The sequence below is a fragment of the Coregonus clupeaformis genome, chromosome 10, assembly GCF_020615455.1.
Source record: "Coregonus clupeaformis isolate EN_2021a chromosome 10, ASM2061545v1, whole genome shotgun sequence".
NCBI lineage: Eukaryota > Metazoa > Chordata > Actinopteri > Salmoniformes > Salmonidae > Coregonus > Coregonus clupeaformis.
In genome coordinates this window covers 46,955,181-46,977,927 of record NC_059201.1, presented here as the reverse complement: position 1 = coordinate 46,977,927, position 22,747 = coordinate 46,955,181, and the positions used below count along the sequence as shown (strand labels likewise).

General features: G+C 45.5%; 1 protein-coding gene across 5 annotated transcripts in view; it reads right to left on the bottom strand.

Moving 5' to 3' along the window:
• plekha6 (pleckstrin homology domain containing, family A member 6) overlaps window positions 1-22,747 on the bottom strand; it is a 171,736-nt gene that overhangs the window by 18,307 nt on the left and 130,682 nt on the right. For 2 of the 5 annotated variants that reach the window (XM_041888485.2, XM_041888486.2), the window contains 16 exons: window positions 13,113-13,288; window positions 12,450-13,028; window positions 11,675-12,200; window positions 11,446-11,532; window positions 10,891-10,944; window positions 10,165-10,245; window positions 8,772-8,840; window positions 8,537-8,617; window positions 8,161-8,310; window positions 7,681-7,776; window positions 6,623-6,734; window positions 6,154-6,293; window positions 2,975-3,130; window positions 1,678-1,777; window positions 940-1,046; window positions 545-700 (listed from right to left, as the gene is read on the bottom strand). In XM_041888485.2, coding sequence (XP_041744419.2) covers window positions 545-700; window positions 940-1,046; window positions 1,678-1,777; window positions 2,975-3,130; window positions 6,154-6,293; window positions 6,623-6,734; window positions 7,681-7,776; window positions 8,161-8,310; window positions 8,537-8,617; window positions 8,772-8,840; window positions 10,165-10,245; window positions 10,891-10,944; window positions 11,446-11,532; window positions 11,675-12,200; window positions 12,450-13,028; window positions 13,113-13,288 — 2,670 coding nt within the window. The remainder of the gene's footprint in view (window positions 1-544; window positions 701-939; window positions 1,047-1,677; window positions 1,778-2,974; window positions 3,131-6,153; window positions 6,294-6,622; window positions 6,735-7,680; window positions 7,777-8,160; window positions 8,311-8,536; window positions 8,618-8,771; window positions 8,841-10,164; window positions 10,246-10,890; window positions 10,945-11,445; window positions 11,533-11,674; window positions 12,201-12,449; window positions 13,029-13,112; window positions 13,289-22,747) is intronic. The other 3 variants (XM_041888481.2, XM_041888482.2, XM_041888484.2) reach the window with 3 other exon arrangements.

Sequence of the window (22,747 nt, the reverse complement as noted above, 5' to 3'; positions counted from 1 at the left end):
CGAAACCCGACCCGGGACCCGAGCAGGTCGGGGTCCAAAATTCTAACTTTTCCCTCAGGTCTGGGTCGGATCCTGTTTGATTGTCATCGGGTCTCGGGTCTATGTAACTACAGCTGATAGACCCGAGTGGAACTGAATGGACCCGACCACAGCTCTGCATAGCCTATTGCATATTTAAGTGAATTGATTGACCTTTAGAAGGCCTAGCCAACATATAAAGACCTATTCATTAATCAAAAGAGCAAATTGGCTAATAAACATTATTTTCTTGTCACTCAGGTCTAGGTCTGGTTGTCGTCGGGTCCATTCAGGTTCGGGTCTGATTGTTCTCGGGTCTGTTCGGGTCCAGATTCCCCTTTTTAAAAAATTATCGTGTCCGGGTCTGAATTGTCCTCGGGTCCAGGTCAAATTTTCTGGACCCGAGAAAACCTCTAGCCAGAACAATATATTGGATCCTCCTCAAGTTACAATTCAACGTGCAGTACATATTCTTGGTGGCTGGCTATCAATGTATATGTACATGTAAATAGTTATGAGAGCCTACCACTCTGTAGTTGGTGCCTGCCTGGCTACCCAGGTTCAGGCTGCGTCTCTTGTCCCTGACAGAGCTGCTCTGGTTCCTACGGATACGCTCGTTCTGCTCCTCAATGCTCATCTTGGACTTGACCTCCGCAGGGAACACTGCACTCTTCGGACGCTCCTGTGACATGGGAATGACACGGGAATACGATAAACCATCAAATGTCTTGATCTTTAAAGGATAAATCTGATTGCACCCATCAATATCCCAGACGTAGGCCCACAACATAAAGGCAACATCAATCAGTAACACTATCATAATATAGTTATAATACATAATGTCTATGGATCATATCACATCATGCACATAGCATGTAAGCTTCCTGAGTTACATAATGCCCTCTCCGACATGTTGCCTACCCTGGAGATTCCATTGGGCAGCTTGCCGTTGCGTCGGGTGATTCCATGGTCGTAGGAGTGGCACTGGTCTTCCATGGGAGACTTAGTTCTGGGAGGAACAATCCCCACTGGTCAGGGGACAGACAAACAGCACTTCAGAGGATGACACATGTTGCGTCCCAACTGGCACCCTATTCCCCATATAGTCTCTGGTCAAAAGTAGTGCACTACGTAGGGAATAGGGTGACATTTGGGACACAAAACACAGAGGATGAGTCATGGGGGCTATAATCCAATCTATTATTCTATAAACGATTTACTTTTATAAGATACAGCTAGTCATGAGGACCATATTAGTAATCTAATTGTATTGTTTTCGATTATGATGTAATTTGACCTGTTATTAGATTTGTCTTGACATTTGAACAGGATTTCATTCCAACGGGGAGACTTCTTTTTTTTTAGGTTTAGCGTTATCGAACAGTTTGGGATTAGGTCAGAAATATATTTGGGAAATAAGTCATAGTAATAGCAATAAAAAAAACTCACAGTAGCTCCAGTACAGGTTTAGTGAACTGAGATAGAACTCCCCTTTTCGGCGCCATAGAGATTGTATAACTCTGCTACTTTACATGCAAGGTAGCGTTACATTTTTACCCACACAGGCCTCAAGCAGTAGACTACAATGTATTCATCATTGCTGTCTATGCAGACTGACAAACCAGAACTTCATTACCCAGGCTCCATTGCTTCCTGTACCTTTATTCATGTTAGCCTGCCGATCCTGATCCAGCTCCTGAGCTTCGTTGCTATTGGTCCGTTCTCCCAGCGACACGTCCTGTTGGTAACCATACTTTTGCTGCAACACAGAGCACGAGGAGGAGCTAATGAATCATCAAAAGTAAGAGATTTACACACCAGGAGAGTGTTGGCACTATTCAGGCAATAGCATCATACCCAGCTACGCAGGTAGCTATTAGCCATATGGTTACCCAAACACAGAATGCATTAGATAATATGCATTAGTGTGGATAGCAATGATGGGGTTATTGCCAGATATAGTGGCAGATTCATTAAATGGTTCAATGGTTGGAAGTAGATCTGGCATAAGCGGAAGCGTACAGTCTACACACTACAGCACAGACAGAGCACTAGCACAGGGACTAGCACAATCACATCACTACCACATCACTACACCAACTGGCACACAGACAACATGGTAAAGGAACCACTAGCTGTGGATGGATCCAGAACTCCACTCACAACCTTAGCATTCCTATGGGAACCTGCAACTCGCCCTTAGCTAAGCCTTAGCATTCAAAAGCACCCAGTACACTAGACTGATTTGTTAGATTATATTTAAAATACTGCATTTTGTTTGTACTTTTTGTTTGATATTGTTGCTTTAGAACTTGTTTGATTGATTACTGGTCAACTAATGAATATATTGTTAGCCACACAATAACCGAATGTGCTGTTAAATGCATGAAGAGTTTGCAGTATCAACCACAGAAAGTGATTGATTGACAGCTGTTGTCCAATGTGTAAGAGCAGACTAAGGTGAGACCAGAGTCACAGAGGAGAATAATCACTTCTAGTGCTGGTGCTTTTGGAGAGCTGATACAGGCCGAGATGGAGAGAGAGAGAAAGAAGGACGAGAAGCTGGAATAGGAGCCATGAGTAGTGAAGCACTAGAACAGATGGAGGGGTGTGAGAGTGTGTATGGTGGAGGGATGGGGTGATGGTGAGGCGGGTGATGGGGAATGAGAGAGCTTTGGAGCTCTGTTGTTTAGGGGTCCGGGAGTGTTTTGGGGAGGACAGCGATGGCTTCTAGGACAGGTAACAACTGCGCTTGAGGTAAAAGATGCCTTTAACCACAGATCTAGGATCCGTTTATTCTACCGCTTATCCTTACTTTACCCAGTAGGGGGATGAAAATAAATCTGTCCCTGAATCAGTGGTTATGGACATATACCTGCTTGGGGGCGTGACCAGGGGGCGTGGCCGGGGGCATGGCAGGGACGGTAACTCCCTCCCTCCCACCGTCACCAAATACCTTTCTGCCGTGGGACTCTTCGTCGTCAAGGTAACCGTCATCCAGGCCCAGGCTGCGTAGCCAGGCGGAGCTGTCGAAGGGCAGAGGGGGGACGGAGGGGGGTGACTCCAGGGGGCAGTAGGATTTGGGAAGTGGTGGCCGTGGCGGGCCAATGTCCTACAGCCACGAGAAGGAGGGAGGGAGGAGGAGAGGAAGAGAGGGAAGGAAGGAAGAATGGAGGAGGAAGGGAGGAGGAGGAAGAGAGAGCGCTGTGCATCAGGAGGAGTGACAAAAGCCAGGCGGAGTGCAGAGCATAGAGGATTATGGGACGATTTGAGGAATGGAGCCCTGACCCCAAGAACTTCAGGGGTGAAGGGTCACAGGCGTCCAATGAGATGCCTGGACTGAGAGCTAGCATGAACGCACACACTGATGCATTCTAAATCAGATTAGTAGTACTGATACAGACCACTGATTGCTGCTGAATAGGAAAAACAAGATAGAAAGTAGCACCACCATTTTGAATGAGTACAGACACTGTAATCAGTTACAGTCATTACGCAACACAAATGATACGTAGGATTATATGATTCACAAAATCAACTGTTATTTTCTGCTCTTTCTGCACTATAATTCAAATTTCAGCATAGCGTCATTATGAACTCCATTCCCAACAGAGAGAGAGAGAGAGAGAGAGAGTTGGCTGAGAGTCAGGGTTTTATACTAAAACAGGAGTATCCAACCCCAGTGCCAGAGCGCCTCAGTATCTTCTGAACTACATCCCTCTCTTTTAATCAATCAGCTGATAAGGACCTGGGAAACCCGCTGAGGTGATATCTTGGCCTGTCATATTCCTTGATATCAAATAATGGATCTATTGATTGATTAAGCACCATAGAGGAAAGAAGAACAGCAGACACTGAAGGACTGGAGTTGGGAGGAGGAGCACCAGAGAAGCTATACGGAGCTAAACTTTTGTAAGCTGTTACTACAGTATAGGTCAGAAGGACTACATCACATGGCCATCCAACCACAGATATGATGGATGAAAACACAACTTCCTGATTGGTCAGTGGTGCGGAACTGAACGGACCGTCTGCCTGTATCCTACAGACCTACACCACTCAGTGCCATGTTCCACATAGTGAGTGACGCCATGAAGAAACAGGTGAATATTAGCCACATTTCTAATCCACCTCCCAATTATGTTTCTATAAATAATTTACAGTAAACAGGCGTGTCTGCTTTCCAATATTCGTTAAAGTCATCTCCATAATGGCTTCTGACAGTGCTAGCTGGTTTGCCGTAGAATGTGTGTCTGTGTAGTTGGCCGGGGATTACGCAGCACACTTTAAATAACCTGTCATCCTAACTGCCTCTAACTGAATCTTAGCAAAGTGGATCAGGAGATATGTGAAGGCTGTCTGTTGGCCGGTGGACACACATACCGCTAGTCTGGATGTCCTAACCAGGTCATGCTTTTTAGATTAGAGATCAAAGGAAAATGTGTGCGTGCACCCTGATCAATAACAGCGCTACACAAACTTCAGAGCTATTTATTTTTTACATCGCTTTTATCTCACATTTTCTGGCAGTGGAAGAGGTCATTGATGTTGAAATGGCACTATATATAATTATTTAACGACATGTTATGCAGGTTGAGAACTCCTGGGAATGTCCTTCAGTGAGGATTCCCTGAGCCTGCTGGACACGGACCTTTAACTTTATTAACCACTGACTAGGACCATTAGTCACCTTCAGCCTTATACTTTACCTCAGAAAGCATAACACATTCTGTTTCAAACCTCTAGCTTTGCTTGTTACTATTGGCAATACACAGTAATATAAGCTGCATCATCATAACACAGTGCAACATCATATTATAACTGTTGTTGTATCAAGTCTGTCTGGTGTGGGCTACAACTGCTGCAGTTGTGGTACAGTACAGTCCACCAGGTCTTCCCGTACACTTTGACCTAAGGCCTGTTGTTTGGATGGGTGTGTGGTGGTAACAGGGTGTGGGGTGTAGGGTAACTACCATCGCTAACATCTAGCTGGTTGTTGGGGAAGGTGAGTGGGCGAGTGCGGGTACGGGTACGTGAGCGGGATCGTTCTTGGGATTGTTCTTGGGACTGAGTGGCTAAGTAGAGGACCCGGTACTGTGTTTCAGTACTGAGAACCCTGGACCTGGGGCGAGGTGTTAGGGAGTGTTTATGTGGATCTGGACAATGGCTATAGGCTTGTTGGCTAACCAGACAGGAGTTTTGGCGGGACAATGAGTACTGGGTCTCAGGGACAGTCAGGTGGGTGCGCTGAGGTGGATACCTGAGGAAGACAGGGTCGCTAGCTCGGTAGGAAGGTGGGTCTGGGATAACATCTTTCCTGTAGCCAATGGCTTGCTGTTCTGGCTGAGGGGAAAGCTCATTGGCTAGCTGGGTGTGTTGGTGGTTGGGGTTACTGCCTGTAGGTGCTTGCTGATTGGTCAGTTTGGCAGGGTGGGTGGGTGAGTGGGTAAAGCTATGGCTGTCTACTCGGAGGAGTGGAAATCCAGCGCTGGCTCTGTGGCTGTATGGCTCTGGATGTGTACTGTCCATATTGTCAGGCTGGTTGACTTGGCTGGTGCTGGGGGTGGGGTTGGTGTTTGGTTGGGTGTCTTCAGTGTCTCTAAGGTCATGCTGGTTGGCTTGGGAGGTGTACGGTTGTGCATGTTGCTGGGTGTCTGTACTCTCTACAGGGGCAAGCTGGTTGGCTTGGCTTGTGCAAGTGTGGGAGTTTGGCTCTGGACCAGGGTGGACATTTGGTTCAAGACCAGGGTGCCTACTTGGCTCAGGACTTAGTTGGGTTTTAAGTAGGGGGATTTCAGTAGGGGTAGGGGATTTCAGTTTAGGAAGAGACTGGGTGGCTAAGTACAGGATTTGGTACTGTGTTTCAGGACTGGGGGCCCTGTGCTGGGTGTGAGGTAAGGAGTGTATATGGGGGTCTTTGGTGTATGGATCAGGACCAAGGTGGATGATAGGTTGAGGACCCGGGTGGGTTATTGGCTTAGAAACTGGTTTATTTGGATCAGCACCTAGTTGGGTGTTGGATTCAGGATCTAGTTGGACACTTTGATCTGGTTGGGTGTTAGGTTGAGGACCCAGGTGGAGACCCAGGTGGGTATTTGGGTGGTTGCGTGGGTGGTAGGAAGGGCCAGTGCTTACCTCCGGACCCAGCTGTTTGGTGGGGGAGGCCTGGGAGCCAGGCACTGGGGAGAAGGGGCTGAGTGGACTGGTGAGGCTTACTGAACTCAAGGGACTGGCAGGACTATTGGTGCTAAAGGAACCTGATGCCCCACTGGCCACTGTGGGAGAGAGGGAAAAGGGAGATGGGGGACATGAGAGAAGAGGAGAGGAAAGAGAATTGCATAAACAAAAAAAGAGAGGAGAGATTGATAAAAAAAAAAGAGAGAGAAGGGAGTGAAATATGCATGCAGCATACTGTTCATCCATATACTCATATTTATTACTTTTTTTGAATATCATCTACTGTGTCTAAAAGGGGTTTAAAAAAAATAATGTACATTTCAGACAGATTGAAAAAAAAACATCAGAGGTGTTGTGTTGGGGTGGCAATGACTATATGTGTGTAAGACTGTACTGTATGTTCTGTTGTTGTGAGGTGCAGGCGTACCCCTGTGTTTGGCTGTGTCTGTGCCTCTGGAAAGGTTGCTCTTGTGGAGTCCCTCCCACACATCCTGAACTCTCCAGAACTCCTTCTGAATGTGTCTATGGACCATCTCACTCTGACCGAGGAGAGTAGGGGTGGAGGACAAGAGAGAATGGAGAGAAGACGAGGGAAGGAAAGGTGATACGAGAAGGATAGAGGAGAGAAAAATGTTAGAGAATAATATTTTAAGTATAATACTGAATAATAACTTGTTAATAACTTGTTTTTGTTATTATCAAGTCTTCTGTTAGAAAATAAGTTAGTGAGTGATGCAGGAGCAGTTACAGTAGGTGGCTCAGTTAAAAGACCAGAGGTGGTGTGAGAGAGTGACACCAGGTAGCATTATTGTCTTAGAAAAAAACAGGGTTGCATTGATCAGTGCACACCGTAGCAAAACGTAGAAAAACATTTCGCAACAGAAAATGAAAACATGCTTTCAAGTACTCTCTCCCAGTTTCGGCCCGTTTGCTTCCATTTCGTTCCTAGTGAATACGACTGTGTTAGTGAGTGGGTCACAGACACTGCACTCTTATGGACAGTCTCTTCACAGTTCACCACCATGAGCCAGGTTATATTCCATGGAAAGGAGGGACAGTCAGGTGTTTAATGGGGCAGGTTGACTACACGATGATAAATAGGTCATTATGAAAATTCATAATTGTCTTAATTTATTATAGATGAGGGATTCATATACTGTTTAAATTATTGATTAGAAGGAAGGTTTCCACTCAGCTATTAGCAACCTAGGATAACACTATGGTAACTGGAAAACAGCCAAAGAAAAGCCCTAGAAACTCTAGAATGGAACCATGCAGGTGGGTTTATGAGCAGGTGAGATTATAGGATCAGATGCATTCTAGTCGTTTCATTTCTAGGCTTCAAATTCAGTGTTCAATTGGTGACTGGTTAAAAACACTTTTTTCTTCTTCTTTGTAAGCCACAAGAAAACTTCAGAAGATTTAGGTGGGTCACAGAGAAGATGGCCAGTGTAGGGTCCTGATGAAGAGAGGGTGTCCGTGTACCTGCCCGCCTGCGTTGAGCTGCTCCCACAGGTCCCCATGGATAGCGTTGACCTCGTCCTCCAGAGCTTCAAACTCCATCCGAGTGGTGGTCAGAGCCTGGGGACAGCAGGGGATAGAACACACACTCAGGACCTGGAACTATGAACACTATCAAGGTTTTTCCTAGATCAAAAAGGGGCTTAGTTGGTGGGCACAAGCGTTTTTTCCTAAGCATGAAAAACCCTGACTGTATGTTGAATCCATTGACTATACAGTATCTATCACACTGGAGTAGGAGAGTTGTCATCTGATGGTGATCAGATGTTATAGATTACAAATAGATAATCAAATTTTAGATTTAGAGATATTGGTTATCCTCCATATCTCTTACACAGGATACGTTGAAGGGATCTCCTTGATTTACTTATATAATTGAGATTATATATAATGGGATCACTGTGGATTATCATGGATTGTTATAATCTCCTGTATGTGTCTTACGCTGGATGCCTGGGAGAGTTCTCCTCTGATATTGATGAGCTGGTTCTGCAGTGTCTCCTTCTTCAGCTGTAGTTTGTCTGCAGCCAGCGGCTGATCCCGGTACAGCTCCATCTCCTGATGTGTGGCCACCAGCGCTCCCTCTAGGCTGTCCTGGGAACAGCAGGTAACAGGGGACATGTCAGGCAATGGTTGGGGAGTAGGGTGAAGTTGCCCTTAGACGCTGACCTTGGGTCAGTTTTGCATTCTCACTTGATAATGGTTAAGGTTAGGATAGGGGGAGGGGAAGCTGATCCTAAGTCTTTACCTAGGGGAAACTTCACCCCGGCGCGTACTTTTATGTTTACTTTCTTTAGCAGCTTTGTATTTCGTACAGTACCTTGTCCATTCTCAGCCTGTGAACCACTGCCTCCTGGTCCTTTAGAATCCTGTTTTGCTCACACAGACGACCCAAGAGTTTCTAACAGAGGAGAAAGCGAGCGAGAGAGAGAGAGAGAGAGAGAGAGAGAGAGAGTGTGTTTGCAGGGGAGAGGATGGTGACTGAAGGTTGATTGTTTAGGAGGGGAGGAGTGAGGTTGTTTATGGGATGGTTAGATGGAGGGATGTGGCCTTACGCTGGTCTCAATCTCATTGAGTTTCAGTGTGGGGTGAAGATCCCTGTATGGGTCATGGAACGGAGGCACCTGGAAAAACAGAGGCAGGACTCATTCTTAATACTAACATTATATCAACCAGAACCCTATTCAAACAAATCCTTCATAGACCAAGGGTTTGTAGAACAACTCACAGCCAGAGTGAGCCATTGGAATGGCCCAGATCCATGCGGCTGTAAACAACACTTTATCAATAGCGTAGAACCAAACAGAATAAGTGTAAAAACACCATACCATGTGCATAGTACATACTGTACATAGAACATCACTACTACACAGGACAATACGTATTGCATCAATATTAATACTGATATAGTGGACAAATAAGATCATAATAATAACAAAACAATAACTTTAAAAAAGCATATATAAATCTGTGTTGTTTACAGTATCGAGCAGTAAGAGCCAACAGGATGAGCTGGAATGCCAAACCCCTCTGTCAAAAGGTCAAAGGTCATATCCAGGTTGTCCATGTCCTTATGGAGCACTGTGATTGGATAGTATGTGAAGGAGGATATGACATCACAGTGAAGAGAGATGGGTACGCCGAAGAGGGGCGGTTGTTGTGAAGTAACAAGACACAATAAGGCTACAGCACAAGACAGGATATGATACAGAACACAGATGGGATGACAAAGGAACATAACAAAGACACATAAAACACTGCATGGTGAAGCAAAATTGAGAACTAAAATCGCCATCGAATTGGTTGGACAAAGAAACCGAAAGCTAGAAGAGAGCCTAGCTTCTAACATCCACATGCTAGAGTAGGGTACTGGAGAGAGGAGAGAGAGGCAGGCTTGGGCTGGGCTGGGCCGTGTAGATCTTTGGGGAGACTGTGGAGTGGGGGGGGGAATCCTTCACCTTGATTCTGTCTAGACAACAGCTGAACCTCCTAGCCTAAATCACTAGTGACTAGAAAAGCCCTGAAGAGGGCAGTAGTTGACCTCTGTGGAAAGAGAGACCTTGCACAAGCTTAGTTACACTCTGAAAGCAGAAACCCTGTGGCTACAATCTGTGCTATAATGGTCCAGGCATCTTGGAAAAGCATTAGTAGACATTTACTGGTCTTATTACATAGATACATGTGTCTTATTATTAGTATTAGAGGAGGGGGATAGTGTGAGGGTATGGGAGTCTTTGTGGAGCAGTGTTTTACAAATACTGGGTTGGAACTGCCTTCCTTTGGGTATGGTGTATGACTGGGTCATGGTTAGAAACATAATTTTTACTTGGTTACTTATATGAAAAGTTCAAAGGCTTTAGGTGGAAAATCATTTGGAAAACCATTGTTTGTGGGGGGCTGTGGGTCTAGCTGAAGCCTGTCTCTCTGGGACACTCTCTCCTCTCTTACTTGTGCGAAGAGCTTTGCTCTAGGGGAGGATCGCTCCACCATTCTGGTTACCGTGCCGATAAGGTGATCTCTGCCGGTCACCTGGGGCGAAACACACTGCCCATCATTCTTCTGGTTGCCACAGTAATGACAGGAGCCTGACGTCTAGCAGTAACAATCCCTGACTAGTATTTGAAAAAAAAAATCTTACTTACATTTGAGAATGAAATCGGATACATCAAAGAGGCACATTTCTGTTTGTGTAAAATGTTCAACAAAGAGTTCCAGTACTGTGGTAGAGTGATCTGAAGTAGTGTGTATACTGGATCACTATGGACTGGTCATTATCATAAGGTGTAAGCAGTCAGTGACAGTGAGACAGGGGAGAGAAGGTAAGACAGTGGGAGTGAATGTGGACTGTGTTCGTGAGAAACAGGTGTTTAGCAGGTGGTAGAGTTGACAACATGGACAATCTTCCACATGACAATGTGGTAAACCTCACACAAATTCTGTCACCAACACTATGGGATGGGGTTTAACATAACCAACAGTTTATGGATGATCCGAATGTCACTCTTCACATTTTCTCACGACTTCTTCTCTGTAGTCAGTAGTTCCTAAGCTTCCCCACTGGGCACAAACTGGTTGAATCAACGAAATGTGTGACGTAGAATGTATAAAACGATTGGTGTGTGAGTGTTCCTGTGCAGGGGTAGAGGTGTGTCCAGAGATGCCTACGGTACGTACCTGTTGATCGAGGTACTCCAGGTTTCTCTGGAGCTGCAGGTCTAAAATGTCCTCCTAATAGAGCAGCATAAGCAGCAACAGTGACAAGGACAAGGACAATGTAAGACCCAGTACCAGAGACACCAGTGAAACCAGTAGCAGCAGCATCAGTGGCACCAGCAGACGCAGTGACAGACAGAGAGAGTGTAAGGAGAGAGAGAGAGAGTGTGTGTAGAGAGAAAGAGAGAGTTAAAGAGCCAGAAATAAAGAGAGAGACAAAAAGAGGGAGAGAGAGAGTGACAGAGAAAGAAAGAAAAAGAGACAGTGAGATAGTGGAGACAGGGAGGACAGACATAAGAACTCAAACCAGATACAACAGGAAAGCACAGCTATAGCATACCTTTAGATGCTGGTTAAACTTTAAGCAGAGGTAGCTGTCGAGGACCTTACCCCCGCTAAGCGAGTGTAGGTGTGTGAAAGTGTGTGTGAGTGCTATAGTCAAGTGTCTCCCAAACTTGACATTGGACTCGTTGGTCTGTATCTCTTGACAGTGTAACATGATGTGGGAAGACGTACCATTTTGCTGTGTAGAGAGGGGGAGGCAGGGTAGTTGTAGTGGTACATTCCTTGGCTTAGCGACCTCCTGTCTCCAGAGTAATCATACTGAAATAAGATAAATAACCAGGATGTTCTTGGATCACTGTGATTTTGGCCTAGCAACACAAACAAAAATCTTCAATCTTAACGGCTGACTCCTGACTGAAACACACACACAAATACCCACACACCCTCTCCCCTCTCTCACCTTGGGAGAACTCAGTGATCTCCTCAGTCCATACACCGAGGGGTCGGCGTAGATCACATCCTCCCGTAGCCTGCCTGGTCCTCTGTCAAACCGGGCTGAGGGCGAGCAGACAGGTGAGGCAAAGCTATGGGGGCTGGGAGAGTAGGGACCACCCGTGGACGAGGAAGGGGACCTGGGAACGGACCTAGACCTAGGCTGGATGGACAGACGCCTCATGGAGGTCTGGGCTGCATCCATCTGGCCGTAATAGGCAGGGCCGGGTGGGGGGCCGTATGGGTCTCGGGGGGGCGGGGGTCCGTAGAAGGGGGGTCCGTCCCGCAGTGAGCGTCTCTTCTCCTCGTTGGTCCAGCGAGGGGGGCCCAGGCGGTCGTAGCCCACGGCTGACACGGAGCAGATGCTGTCAGGGCGTACGCCCGGAGGGTAGAGGGGGTACTCCTCCACATAGCCCGGACCGCCCCCCACGCTACTGTAGACGCTGTAGTAGTCAGCTGGTACGCCACGGTTCACTGTATAGTATTGAGATGGACTGGGGGAAGAGAGCGAGAGAGAGATGGTTGAAGGGAAAACATGTAGTTGTAGACACAAAAATACATAAAAGTCTTTGCTCCTCTCACCTTCGCTCTCACCTTCTCTTACTCATCCTCTCTCCCATCCTTTCCTCTCTCTCTCTCTCTCTCTCTCTCTCTCTCTCTCTCTCTCTCTCTCTCTCTCTCTCTCTCATCCCACTCTCTCCCATACCCCTCTCTTTTTCTCTCTCTACCTCTGTCTCTCTCACCTGTTCAAGTCCTCCTGTACAGCCATGACTCTGCGCTGGTTGACCCACTGCTGTAGCTGGGTCATGGAGCTTTTCCTCTGGGCCTGTCTCTCAGGGTTCGTCCGTGGCACAAAGCCCCGTCTCAGCACCACGTTCTCAGGCTGCTCCCTCACCTCCCTCCCCTCTCGCGTCCCTCCCTTTGGAGGTCCCTGGGGTGGCCACCCTTTACCCTGGGGTGGTCCGTTTCCATGGTGTGGGGGCCCGTTTGGGGGGCCGTAGGGGCCCCACCCATTGGGCTGGTGATAGGGTGCACCCCCAGGTCCAAGTACTCCTCTCTCCCCCCTCTCCCCTCTCTCTCCCCCCATCCTCCCCTCCTTCTCTGAGTGGCTGGTGGAGGGAGGGGGAGTTTCCATGGCATTGACCCCGTTGACCTTGTGATGTGCAGGTTCTCGTGGTCCGCGCACGGGGTCTAGGAGGTCAGTCGTCTGGCCGTTGTCCTCGATGTGTGTGTGTGTCTGGGTGTGTGGTTCAGGTCCTTTGGTTACCAACGTGTTACCATGGAGTTCTGCTGTGGGCGTGGTGGCCTCGGAGTTGGTGGTCCTGTGGGGAAGGGACAGAGTTAGAAAGTGTGTGTGTGTGCGTACATGCATGCATGCGTGAGTGAGTGCGTGTGTGTGTGCTTACCTCTGTGTAGGCTGTATCTGGACGTGTGCAGCCTCGTTCATAGCATCGACCCACTCCTCCTGTTCCTCAGCAGTCTCAGCGCTGAAGTAGTACGTGCGTGTTCCTGCGTGTTCAGCCTGCATACAGAACACAATTGGGCCCTTAATCTCACCTTCCTCCTCTTCCTCGTACCAAACCTGGAACAGACAGAGAGGAGATACAGCGTTAGCCTTCCTCACGTGAAACATCACCATCAGCAGCAGCATCATCACACACGTTCATGCATTTGAAGCAAAAAATACGCACACAGGTCTCAAACACATGCATATAAAAAGCATGTATTTTAATGTTGCATTGAATAATTGTCAATGGCCAACAAACCTTTCATACACAGCATGACTAGTATAGTGGAGTATGATGAAACAGCTGTATTTGGTTTCTATTATAAGCAAATACTGCACAAACTGTTTCATTGACTGATGTATTATTGGTGAGTTAGAGCATGCAAACCACAGCCAGTTTAGAGCAGACAGAAAATAGCCCAGGTTAGTGGTGAATATCCAGCCTTTAGAATGGCACCGCAGCAGTTAAGGATGGTCATATCAATGAAGCCATTTAGAACTCAGTCAATGGCTGTGTTTGAAAATATCAAATCCGTAATGCATTGTGGGTAAATTGTGACTCACTGATCTACAAGTAATAAGAAGTTGTTATTTATGATGCAAGGTGATTTGTAGATTGGTCAATCGCGCCTTGCCTACAATGCTGGCTGCAATGTCGAACAAGCCCATTAACATGCAGTTTAAAAACAGTCACTGCATCCACAGACGCTTGACAGTAAAACCAACAAGGTGAATCCAGGTTCTCACTCTGTAACAGTTAGAGACAAACACCATGCAGTGAGCAGAGGAACCATGCGGTTGGGAGGAGGTGAAGAAAAAGGGGGAATGAAGGGGGAATAAAGGGGGAATACTACCTACATGAAACAAGATCATCTGGGGAACTCTACACACGCACAATGGAGGACAGCTATGCTCAGGGGTCCTCACAGGTTGGGGTGAGAGGGTGGAGAGGAGAGATCGGTGAGGGTCAGAGGTTATAAAGGTCAAAGTTCAGAGGTCAGAGCACATTGATTGGTGGGGTACCCAGAGGGTAAAGGTAGGCAAGGGGATGGGTGAGGATCCTAGACAGAGGTAAGGGTGCAGTAAGACCTACAGTATATGTCTTATATTTCTGTGAAACTCAAGGACCCACAAATACCCTGCAAGGACTGGTATCCTGAAAGAAATACTGGTTAATAATAATACATTCATGTCCTTTCTCTTTCCTGGTGCCACTGTGCTTGGTTAGCTAGCTCACAGGTCATTCTAAGCTACACAACATCAACATGTAAAGGTAATGTGGGTAATACCATCATTTCTCTCATCTGCCAAATGAGGGCAGTAGAGGCATATCAGCTTCAGATAAGTATGTAAAAGTATAACTTCATTGTGCACAATCATGTCTACAGAGAGGAATGAGACAATGATGATCTGTTACTGAGACAAGAGGGCACAGGTGTGTGGAAACAAGTGTGATGTGCAGTAAAAGGGGTGCAAGTAAGTTGAGCCATCAAACTATCTATTTCGATGCACTTTGTCCAAAACATGACGGCTAGTAGTACACATTCTGCCAGTTACATATAGACCTTGGACAGGTGTTCACTGACCCCAGTCATCTTTGACACAGTACAGATAAGGCAATAATACACACAGGAACATATTAATAGATAAAGCACTATGTCAAAGGTCCATGGTCCCTGACTACTACGGAGGTTTAAACCATGCATTTGTCACTAGGTGTTGAACAGCAACCCAAAGCCCCCAAAGACAGCAATCCAAGACAACAAAGAATAACCCTGATCAGGAAGAGTCATGAGAGAAACCCATCCTCTCCCCTGCTCTATCTTTCCCCAAGTCACACCTGACAAACTCCTCAACTAGAAACCCCTAAGTATTTGGCACGCATGTGAGTAATATTGCCTCTTAGTAGATGGTATTGGCTGGCAGCAGTCCAACATAGGGAGACAGGGAGTGCCTAACGAGGCACCATACGTAGGGAGTAGTGTGAGAACACATACACTGGTACACAGCATACATCCTAATCAGTAGAAGGTCAAGAAAACCTAAAGCATTGATTTGCTCAATCATAGCAAATGTTGACTTAAAAGTAATTAGTCTTCCTAGTGAAAGCCCTCCTGATACCTTGTGCCTCTGTAGACGGTTAGTCAGTGGGGAGAACACAGTCAACAACGGTCAGTACAGAGAACTACTCTCTGAACGAAAGGAGATACAGTATGAGACAGAAGTATTGAGCAGTAGCAACAGCAAACTAGTGTTTGACAGAGCACAGTAGGCTTATAGACACTGTATACAGTACAGTGGCTGCCAAACTAGCTTCCATGTTGGCACCAAACACCAATCACGACAACAACATTCTCTTTTGTATTCTAACTAGAATGTAGCCTAACTGTCTTGGAACTCTGAGAGTCAACATGTTGTACATTAATATTCTAAATGTAAAACCAAGTCGGCCAAGTTGTCTCTGAGGTCAGTGTTTGTCTGAGCTATAACAACCTTTTCAGCTCTCTGTCCTTCTGTCAGCACATTAGCAGTCTGCCTGTGAACAGAGCAACTCCACACCAGCCGGAAGGACTGGGAATGGGGAGGGCTGAGACACACACACACACACACGTTCACCCACACACACACTCACAAACACATTGCACACACACACACTCAACACAATCATTAAAACTGCTATTAAAAACTTAGACCAAAGGACAACAACACAATTCTAGTCCCAAGACATAGAACACTACTGGCTGTTTTAGCTTGACAGCCTGACTGACGGTTTCAGAGATGGTTTCTCTGCTATTTTATCTATAAAACATTGTCGGAATTGTTATTGTACATCGTCAAGGTCAAAACAACAACAGGAAGAAAGCAGCAAAAGAGATTTGAATCTCAAATGGATGACCTGGCTAGATAAAGTTAGCTCTATAGTCCTTTAACAAGACAAAACAACCATAAGTTCAAGTGTGTGTGTGATCTCAAACTGTTGCTCAACTCACACACCACCCCAGTGCAGTGGCAAAACCAGTCCTGCACAGACTGTGAGCCCTGTGTGTGTGTGTGTGTGTGTGTGTGTGTGTGTGTGTGTGTGTGTGTGTGTGTGTGTGTGTGTGTGTGTGTGTGTGTGTGTGTGTGTGTGTGTGTGTGTGTGTGTGTGTGAGTGTGAGTGTGCATGCGTGATCACCAGGATCCCTTACACACCTGGGGCAGAACTCACCCCAGAGTCAGTGTTGAGGAGAATAACACCCCCTCCTGTGTTGTGTTGTGACTCATTCACTATAAGGGCCATGGCACAGCAGCTCCTGCTAGCTAGCTACAGCCTTTTTACTTAGATTGAAGTCGACAGGGTGCTACTTGGCAGTTGTTGGTTTGCATGATTTATATAGTTTACAGTTTGGTCTAGGAACTTCAGCAAAATACCCTTTATTATAGAAACAGCAGCTAGTCAGTTAGATAGTATAACAGGCATGATATTCAAAGTAATCATTTTCAATATTTGTACTAAAATTCCAATCAAATCAACGTTTATTCATCATATACACAGGATACAGAGGGGTGTAAACTGTGCTATGAACTGCTTACTTGCTACCTCTCAACAGTGCAGTTAAATATCAAAGAAGTAAAAAAAAAAATAACAACAGTAACAATAAGTCAATAAAAGGTCTAATGCAGGGATGGGCAACTGGCCTCAGGCGAGCCTCATGCGGCAGCGGTCCCCCTTTTGTAGGCCAGCGGATCAATTTTTAAGAAAACAATAATGAAACACACACACATATATATATATATATATATACACACTACCGTTCAAAACTTTGGGGTCACTTAGAAATGTCCTTGTTTTCGAAAGAAAAGCATTTTTTTTGTCCATTAAAATAACATCAAATTGATCAGAAATACAGTGTAGATATTGTTAATGCTGTAAATGGCTATTGTAGCTGGAAATGGCTGATTTTTAATGGAATATCTACATAGGCGTACAGAGGCCCATTATCAGCAACCAGCAATCCTGTGTTCCAATGGCACGTTGTGTTTGCTAATCCAAGTTTATCATTTTAAAAGGCTAATTGATCATTAGAAAACCCTTTTGCAATTATGTTAGCACAGCTGAAAACTGTTGTGCTGATTAAAGAAGCAATAAAACTGGCCTTCTTGAGACTAGTTGAGTATCTGGAGCATCAGCAATTGTAGGTTCGATTACAGGCTCAAAATGGCCAGAAACAAATCACTTTCTTCTGAAACTTGTCAGTCTATTCTTGTTCTGAGAAATGAAGGCTATTCTATTATATTCTTTCAAAAACAAGGACAATTCTAAGTGACCCCAAACTTTTGAACGGTAGTGAATGTATACTGTATATTGTGAGCACCCGAGGTATGTAGGGGTGGGAAAGACCGGCTTTTGGCCCCACCTGGTGGCTAAACCACTCATTACAAGGTGTGGCATCTCCACAGAGACTTAAATGACTGCAGCTGCACATCTTGGACAGCTGACTGCAATTAGGGCAGCAGAACATGGGGAGGCAGTGGTATTCGGGGAGGGAGAGAGAGAGCCGTGAGGAGGACACGCCGAACCTCTGTCGCAAACATTGGACCAGTAAGCAACCAATGCTGAAGGTTTGAGGCTCTCTCTGCCCTGGGTTAAAAGATGATCTTCCCCACTGTTTACGCTCAATTACTGCCATAAAGGGCCAGTTGTTGATTTTGAGTATTTGCCTTGTTTTTTTGTGAGAACATTCTTTTGGGACATGAAGATTCCCCAGGCTACCTGTGAACAATTTTTTTGAGTGCTGAACTGCCTTGTCTGTCTCTTGGTTTTGTACTACCACACATGTGACACACTCCACCTACGGAGTATATATATATTCTTTAGGAACTCAGTCGGGGTTTCAACTTACTGTTGAGAGTTAGAATAGTAGAATACACGAGGTGCAATTTCGAAATTTGGTTGTGAATCAGCAGTTTTTATTTTGTTATGTCAGTCACTGACAGTCACTCAATTAGCACGTCAGCTAACGTTTTGCTTGCAAGGTGGGGGGGAGGGGGGCCCCCAGAAGGCTAGGGCCGGCTCTGACTGCATGTGTGGGTATGGATGTAGGTACGCAGACCTCCGAGCCTATGCGGCCCCTCATCATGATTTCAGATCTTTTTGTGGCCCCCATCCCCATCAAAGTTGCCCATCCCTGGTCTAATGATATAAATCAGTACCAAGCTGTGAGTCATGCTTGTTAAAGACAACCACAAGACCAGTGTCTCTCCCAGGCCTAGTGATTCACTGAGGCCAATGCCATAGCCATGATGACCAATGCCTGTATCCAAGCCATCCTCCCTTATCTTTCTTTTCTCCTTCTTCTCATCCACTCTTCTCAGTGTTTGTGTCACACCCTGATCAGTTTCGTCTGTCTTTATGCTTGTCTCCACCCCCCTCCAGGTGTCGCCCATCTTCCCCATTATCCCCTGTGCATTTATACCTGTGTTCTCTGTTTGTCTGTTGCCAGTTCGTCTTGTCTTGTCAGGTCTTACCAGCGTACTTTCCCGTTTTCCTGTTTCTCAAGTGTTTATTTCCTAGTTTTCCCGATTCTTACCATTCTGCCTGCCCTGACCCCGAGCCTGCCTGCCGTCCTGTACCTGCCTGACTCTGACCTGATTACGAACCTCTGCCTGTCCTCGACCTGCCGCTTGCCTGCCCAGTGTTCTAATAAATTATTATTGAGAACTGTACTGTCTGCCTCCTGTGTCTGCATCTGGGTCATCTCCTGAGTCGTGATAGTTTGTGTGCATTCGTGCATGCGTGTGTGTGTGTGTGTGTGTGCCTGTGATGTGAGTGTTTCTGTCAGGTTGTTGTTTCTGAAGCTCTATATTTATCCTCAGGTGGGTAATTATAACTTGGACCTAGAAAACAGGCATCAGTGCCTGGTGAGAAGAAATAGGCAGTCCAGACATCGTTTGGTATGTGTGTGTGTGTGTGTGTGTGTGTGTGTGTGTGTGTGTGTGTGTGTGTGTGTGTGTGTGTGTGTGTGTGTGTGTGTGTGTGCGCGCACACACGCATGCATTTGTTTATGTGTGTCGTTATCGTTTCTAGATAGCAAACTTGATGCCATCGACGTCTTTGCCTCCCGGGGTGGAGAGTGCACGTTGAAGAGTGCTAGGGGACCTGCCCCTGGAGAGAGGATGCTGATGCAAGCCATGGCAACACCATATTAACAGCAGCATCAGCACCAGTAGGGTATACTGTATGCACACTGAGTATACAAAACATTAAGAATACCTGCTAATTTCACGACATTGGTTGACCAGGTGAATCCAGATGAAAGCTATGATCCCTTATTGATGTCACTTGTTAAATCCACTTCAATCAGTGTAGATGAAGGTGAGGAGACAGGTTAAAGAAGGATTTTTATGCCTTGAGACAATTGAGACATGGATTGTGTAATGTGTGCCATTCAGGGTGAATGGGCAAGACAAAGGATTTAAGTCAGGGAAAATGCATGGAGTAAAAAGTACATTATTTTCTTTACGAATGTAGTGAAGTAAAAGTAAAAGTAGTCAAAAATATACATGTTAAAATAAAGTACAGATACCCAAAAAACGAATAAGTAGTACTTTAAAGTATTTTTACTTAGGTACTTTACACCAAGGTCTGCCCTCACTCCCTCCTCTATACCCATATCTTTCTTTTCACCATCTCTCCCTCTCTCCCTCTCTCGCTCTCTCTCAATTCAAATTGCTTTTATGGCATGACGTATAAATGTACATATTGCCAAGGCGTACTTTAATTAAGTAATTTATTTACAGTATAACATGATTAAAATAATAACAATCAAGATTGTCAACGGGACAATCAGTAACAACAATAATCACGGGTAAAAATAACCATACAATGGACAATAACAATAACAATGGCATAGAGGTGCAGGTTAGTCTGTCAGACACTGTCCCCCATCTTATGGCAGGCAGCAATGTAGTGCGCTGCCAACCAATAGCTCTGTTAATCCTCCCCCAACAGGATGGGTAGCCTATTGTCATCAGAGAGGTCTTTGAAACCTTGAATAAGGGTAAGGGAAATTACACTCTAATTGTTTTATATTTTTTACATTTAGTCAGGAAATGCAGCTCTGTCTAGGGTTCTGCTGTGGTGCAGTGGTTACCTTTCCTCTACAGGGAGACAGGTTTTTCTGTGTCTACCTTTCTCAATGACAAGGCAGTGCTCACTGAGCCTGTACTTTGTCAAGGTTTTGATTAGTAACCATAGTCAAACAGTTTGCCATGGGGTACTGTCGATTTATGGTCAGATAGCACTACATTTTGCTTTGTGCTTGTGTTAACCAATAGGTAATGTAGTTTTGTTTTGACTGTGTAATAATTTGGTTTATTCTCATTGATTGGATGTTCTGGTCCTGATGCTTCAGTGTGTTAGTATAACAGGTTTGTGAACTCAGCCCCAGGACCAGCTGGATGAGGGGACTCTTTTCTTTGCTCAGCTCTTGGCATTGCAGGGCTTAGTAATGATATGAGAGGGGGTCACTGTATTTGAGATGTTTCCAAAACTGAATAGCTCTTTTTGGAGTTTTTATTATTAGTGGATATTGGCCTAACTCTGCCCTGCATGCATTGTTTGTAGTTTTCCTCTGGACATTACATTTTAGTCATTTAGCAGACGCTCTTATCCAAAGCAACTTACAGTTAGTGAGTGCATACATTTTCTTACTGGCCCCCCGTGGGAAACGAACCCACAACCCTGGCGTTGCAAGCGCCATGCTCTACTAACTGAGCTACACGGGGCCCACAGATCAGGTAGGAGAATCTTACAGAACTCTGCATGCAGGGTTTCAATGGGTTGTTTGTCCCATTGGGTGAAATCTTGTTTCGCAAGTGGACCTCACATCTCACTGCCATAAAGTGCAATTGGTTCAATGACACAATCAATTAGTTTTAGCCAAATTTTAATAGGTATTTCAATTTGAATTTGTTTTTTAATGGCATAGAATGCCCTGAGTGCCTTCTCTCTCAGTTCATGCACTGCCTCATTTAGGTGTCAGTTAAAGTTTTTATTTTGAAGGTAATTGTAGTGTGTGCAGTACTCTATATATTTTGTACCAATTGAGAACTTTGGTCTAATTCCCTGAGATCTGGATCTTCTCTGGAAAATCATTATTTTTGTATTTTGGGGGTTTACTGCCATGGCCCAGGTCTGGCAGTACTGCTCTAGCAGGTCCAGGCTTTGTTGTAGATGATGCGCTGTGGGTGACAGCAGGCACAGGTAATCTGTGAAGAGCAGGCATTTAACCACTGAATTGTGGAGAATTACACCAGGGGCTGAGGATTTTTCTAGAATAGTTGCCATATCGTTGATGTAAATATTGAAAAGCCCCCGGTTAAAAATGTCTGTTATTTTCTTCCCAATTTTTATGCTGCACGTATTGCCAGTATACATTAATTTAATTATGTCATATGTTTTACCCCCTACACCACTTTCAATAACTTTTTTAGAACAGTCCTGTATGCCAAATAGAATTAAATGCTTTTTGGAAGTTGATAAAGCAAGCATAAATGTTGGTCTGATTTTGGTGGACATGTTTATCTATCAGGGTGTGTAGGGTGTAAATCTGATCGGTCATACAATGTTTTGGTATAAATCCAATTTGGCTTTTACTCAAGAGATCTCTCTCTTTCTACTTTTATTCTAGCTGTTATAAGGGATGCAGGTCATTGGTAACATGAGTCTGGATTGAAGATGTATGATTATCTGCTGTACCTGGGCTCCGCATGGAGGGGGGGATCTGGAGTGAGGAGAGTTGAGCGATGAATGGAGAGAGAGAGGGAGGAGAGGGGAGAGGGGTGTATAGGGATTACAGTGTAATAGACACTGGTGAGGGGTGTAGCTGGTGTTCATGGAATACTCCTCTCTCTCCCTCGCTCCATTGAACACTGTGCAGGAGACAACGGGAATCACGAACAGGGAACGGACAGATGTGCCAGACGAGTGCAGATGTTCTCAACCGTTAAAACGGCAAACATGCCCCCTCTCTCCTTTCGTCCCTCCCCTCATTATTTTTGTCTCATTTCTTTGAACCTTTCTCTTCTACTATCCTGTCCCCCCACTTCCCCCCTGATCTAATCTATGTGTGTGTGTGCGTGTGTGTGTGTAAACACCAGGGCCACAGATTCAGGGATACAGTACAGTGTGCCTGACTAGTCAAACATGCCCTGGGGTACATTGGCAACATGTCTCTCTCTCTATGTCACTGAGTCTCTTCCATGTGGTGAAGAGGTAGACTACTCTCTTACAGATACGCTTCCTGTTATGCTCTGCTCTGGGCATCTACAGCTCATACTCTCTCTGAGACAATAGGACAGGAGCTCTCTCTCTCTCTCTCTCTCTCTCTCTCTCTCTCTCTCTCTCTCTCTCTCTCTCTCTCTCTCTCTCTCTCTCTCTCTCTCTCATAGTAGGGGAAATAAATAAACAGATAAATATTGGTGGTATTTACAATGTTGTTTGTTCTGCACTGGTTGCCCTTTTCTCATGGCAACGGACCATATATCTTGCTG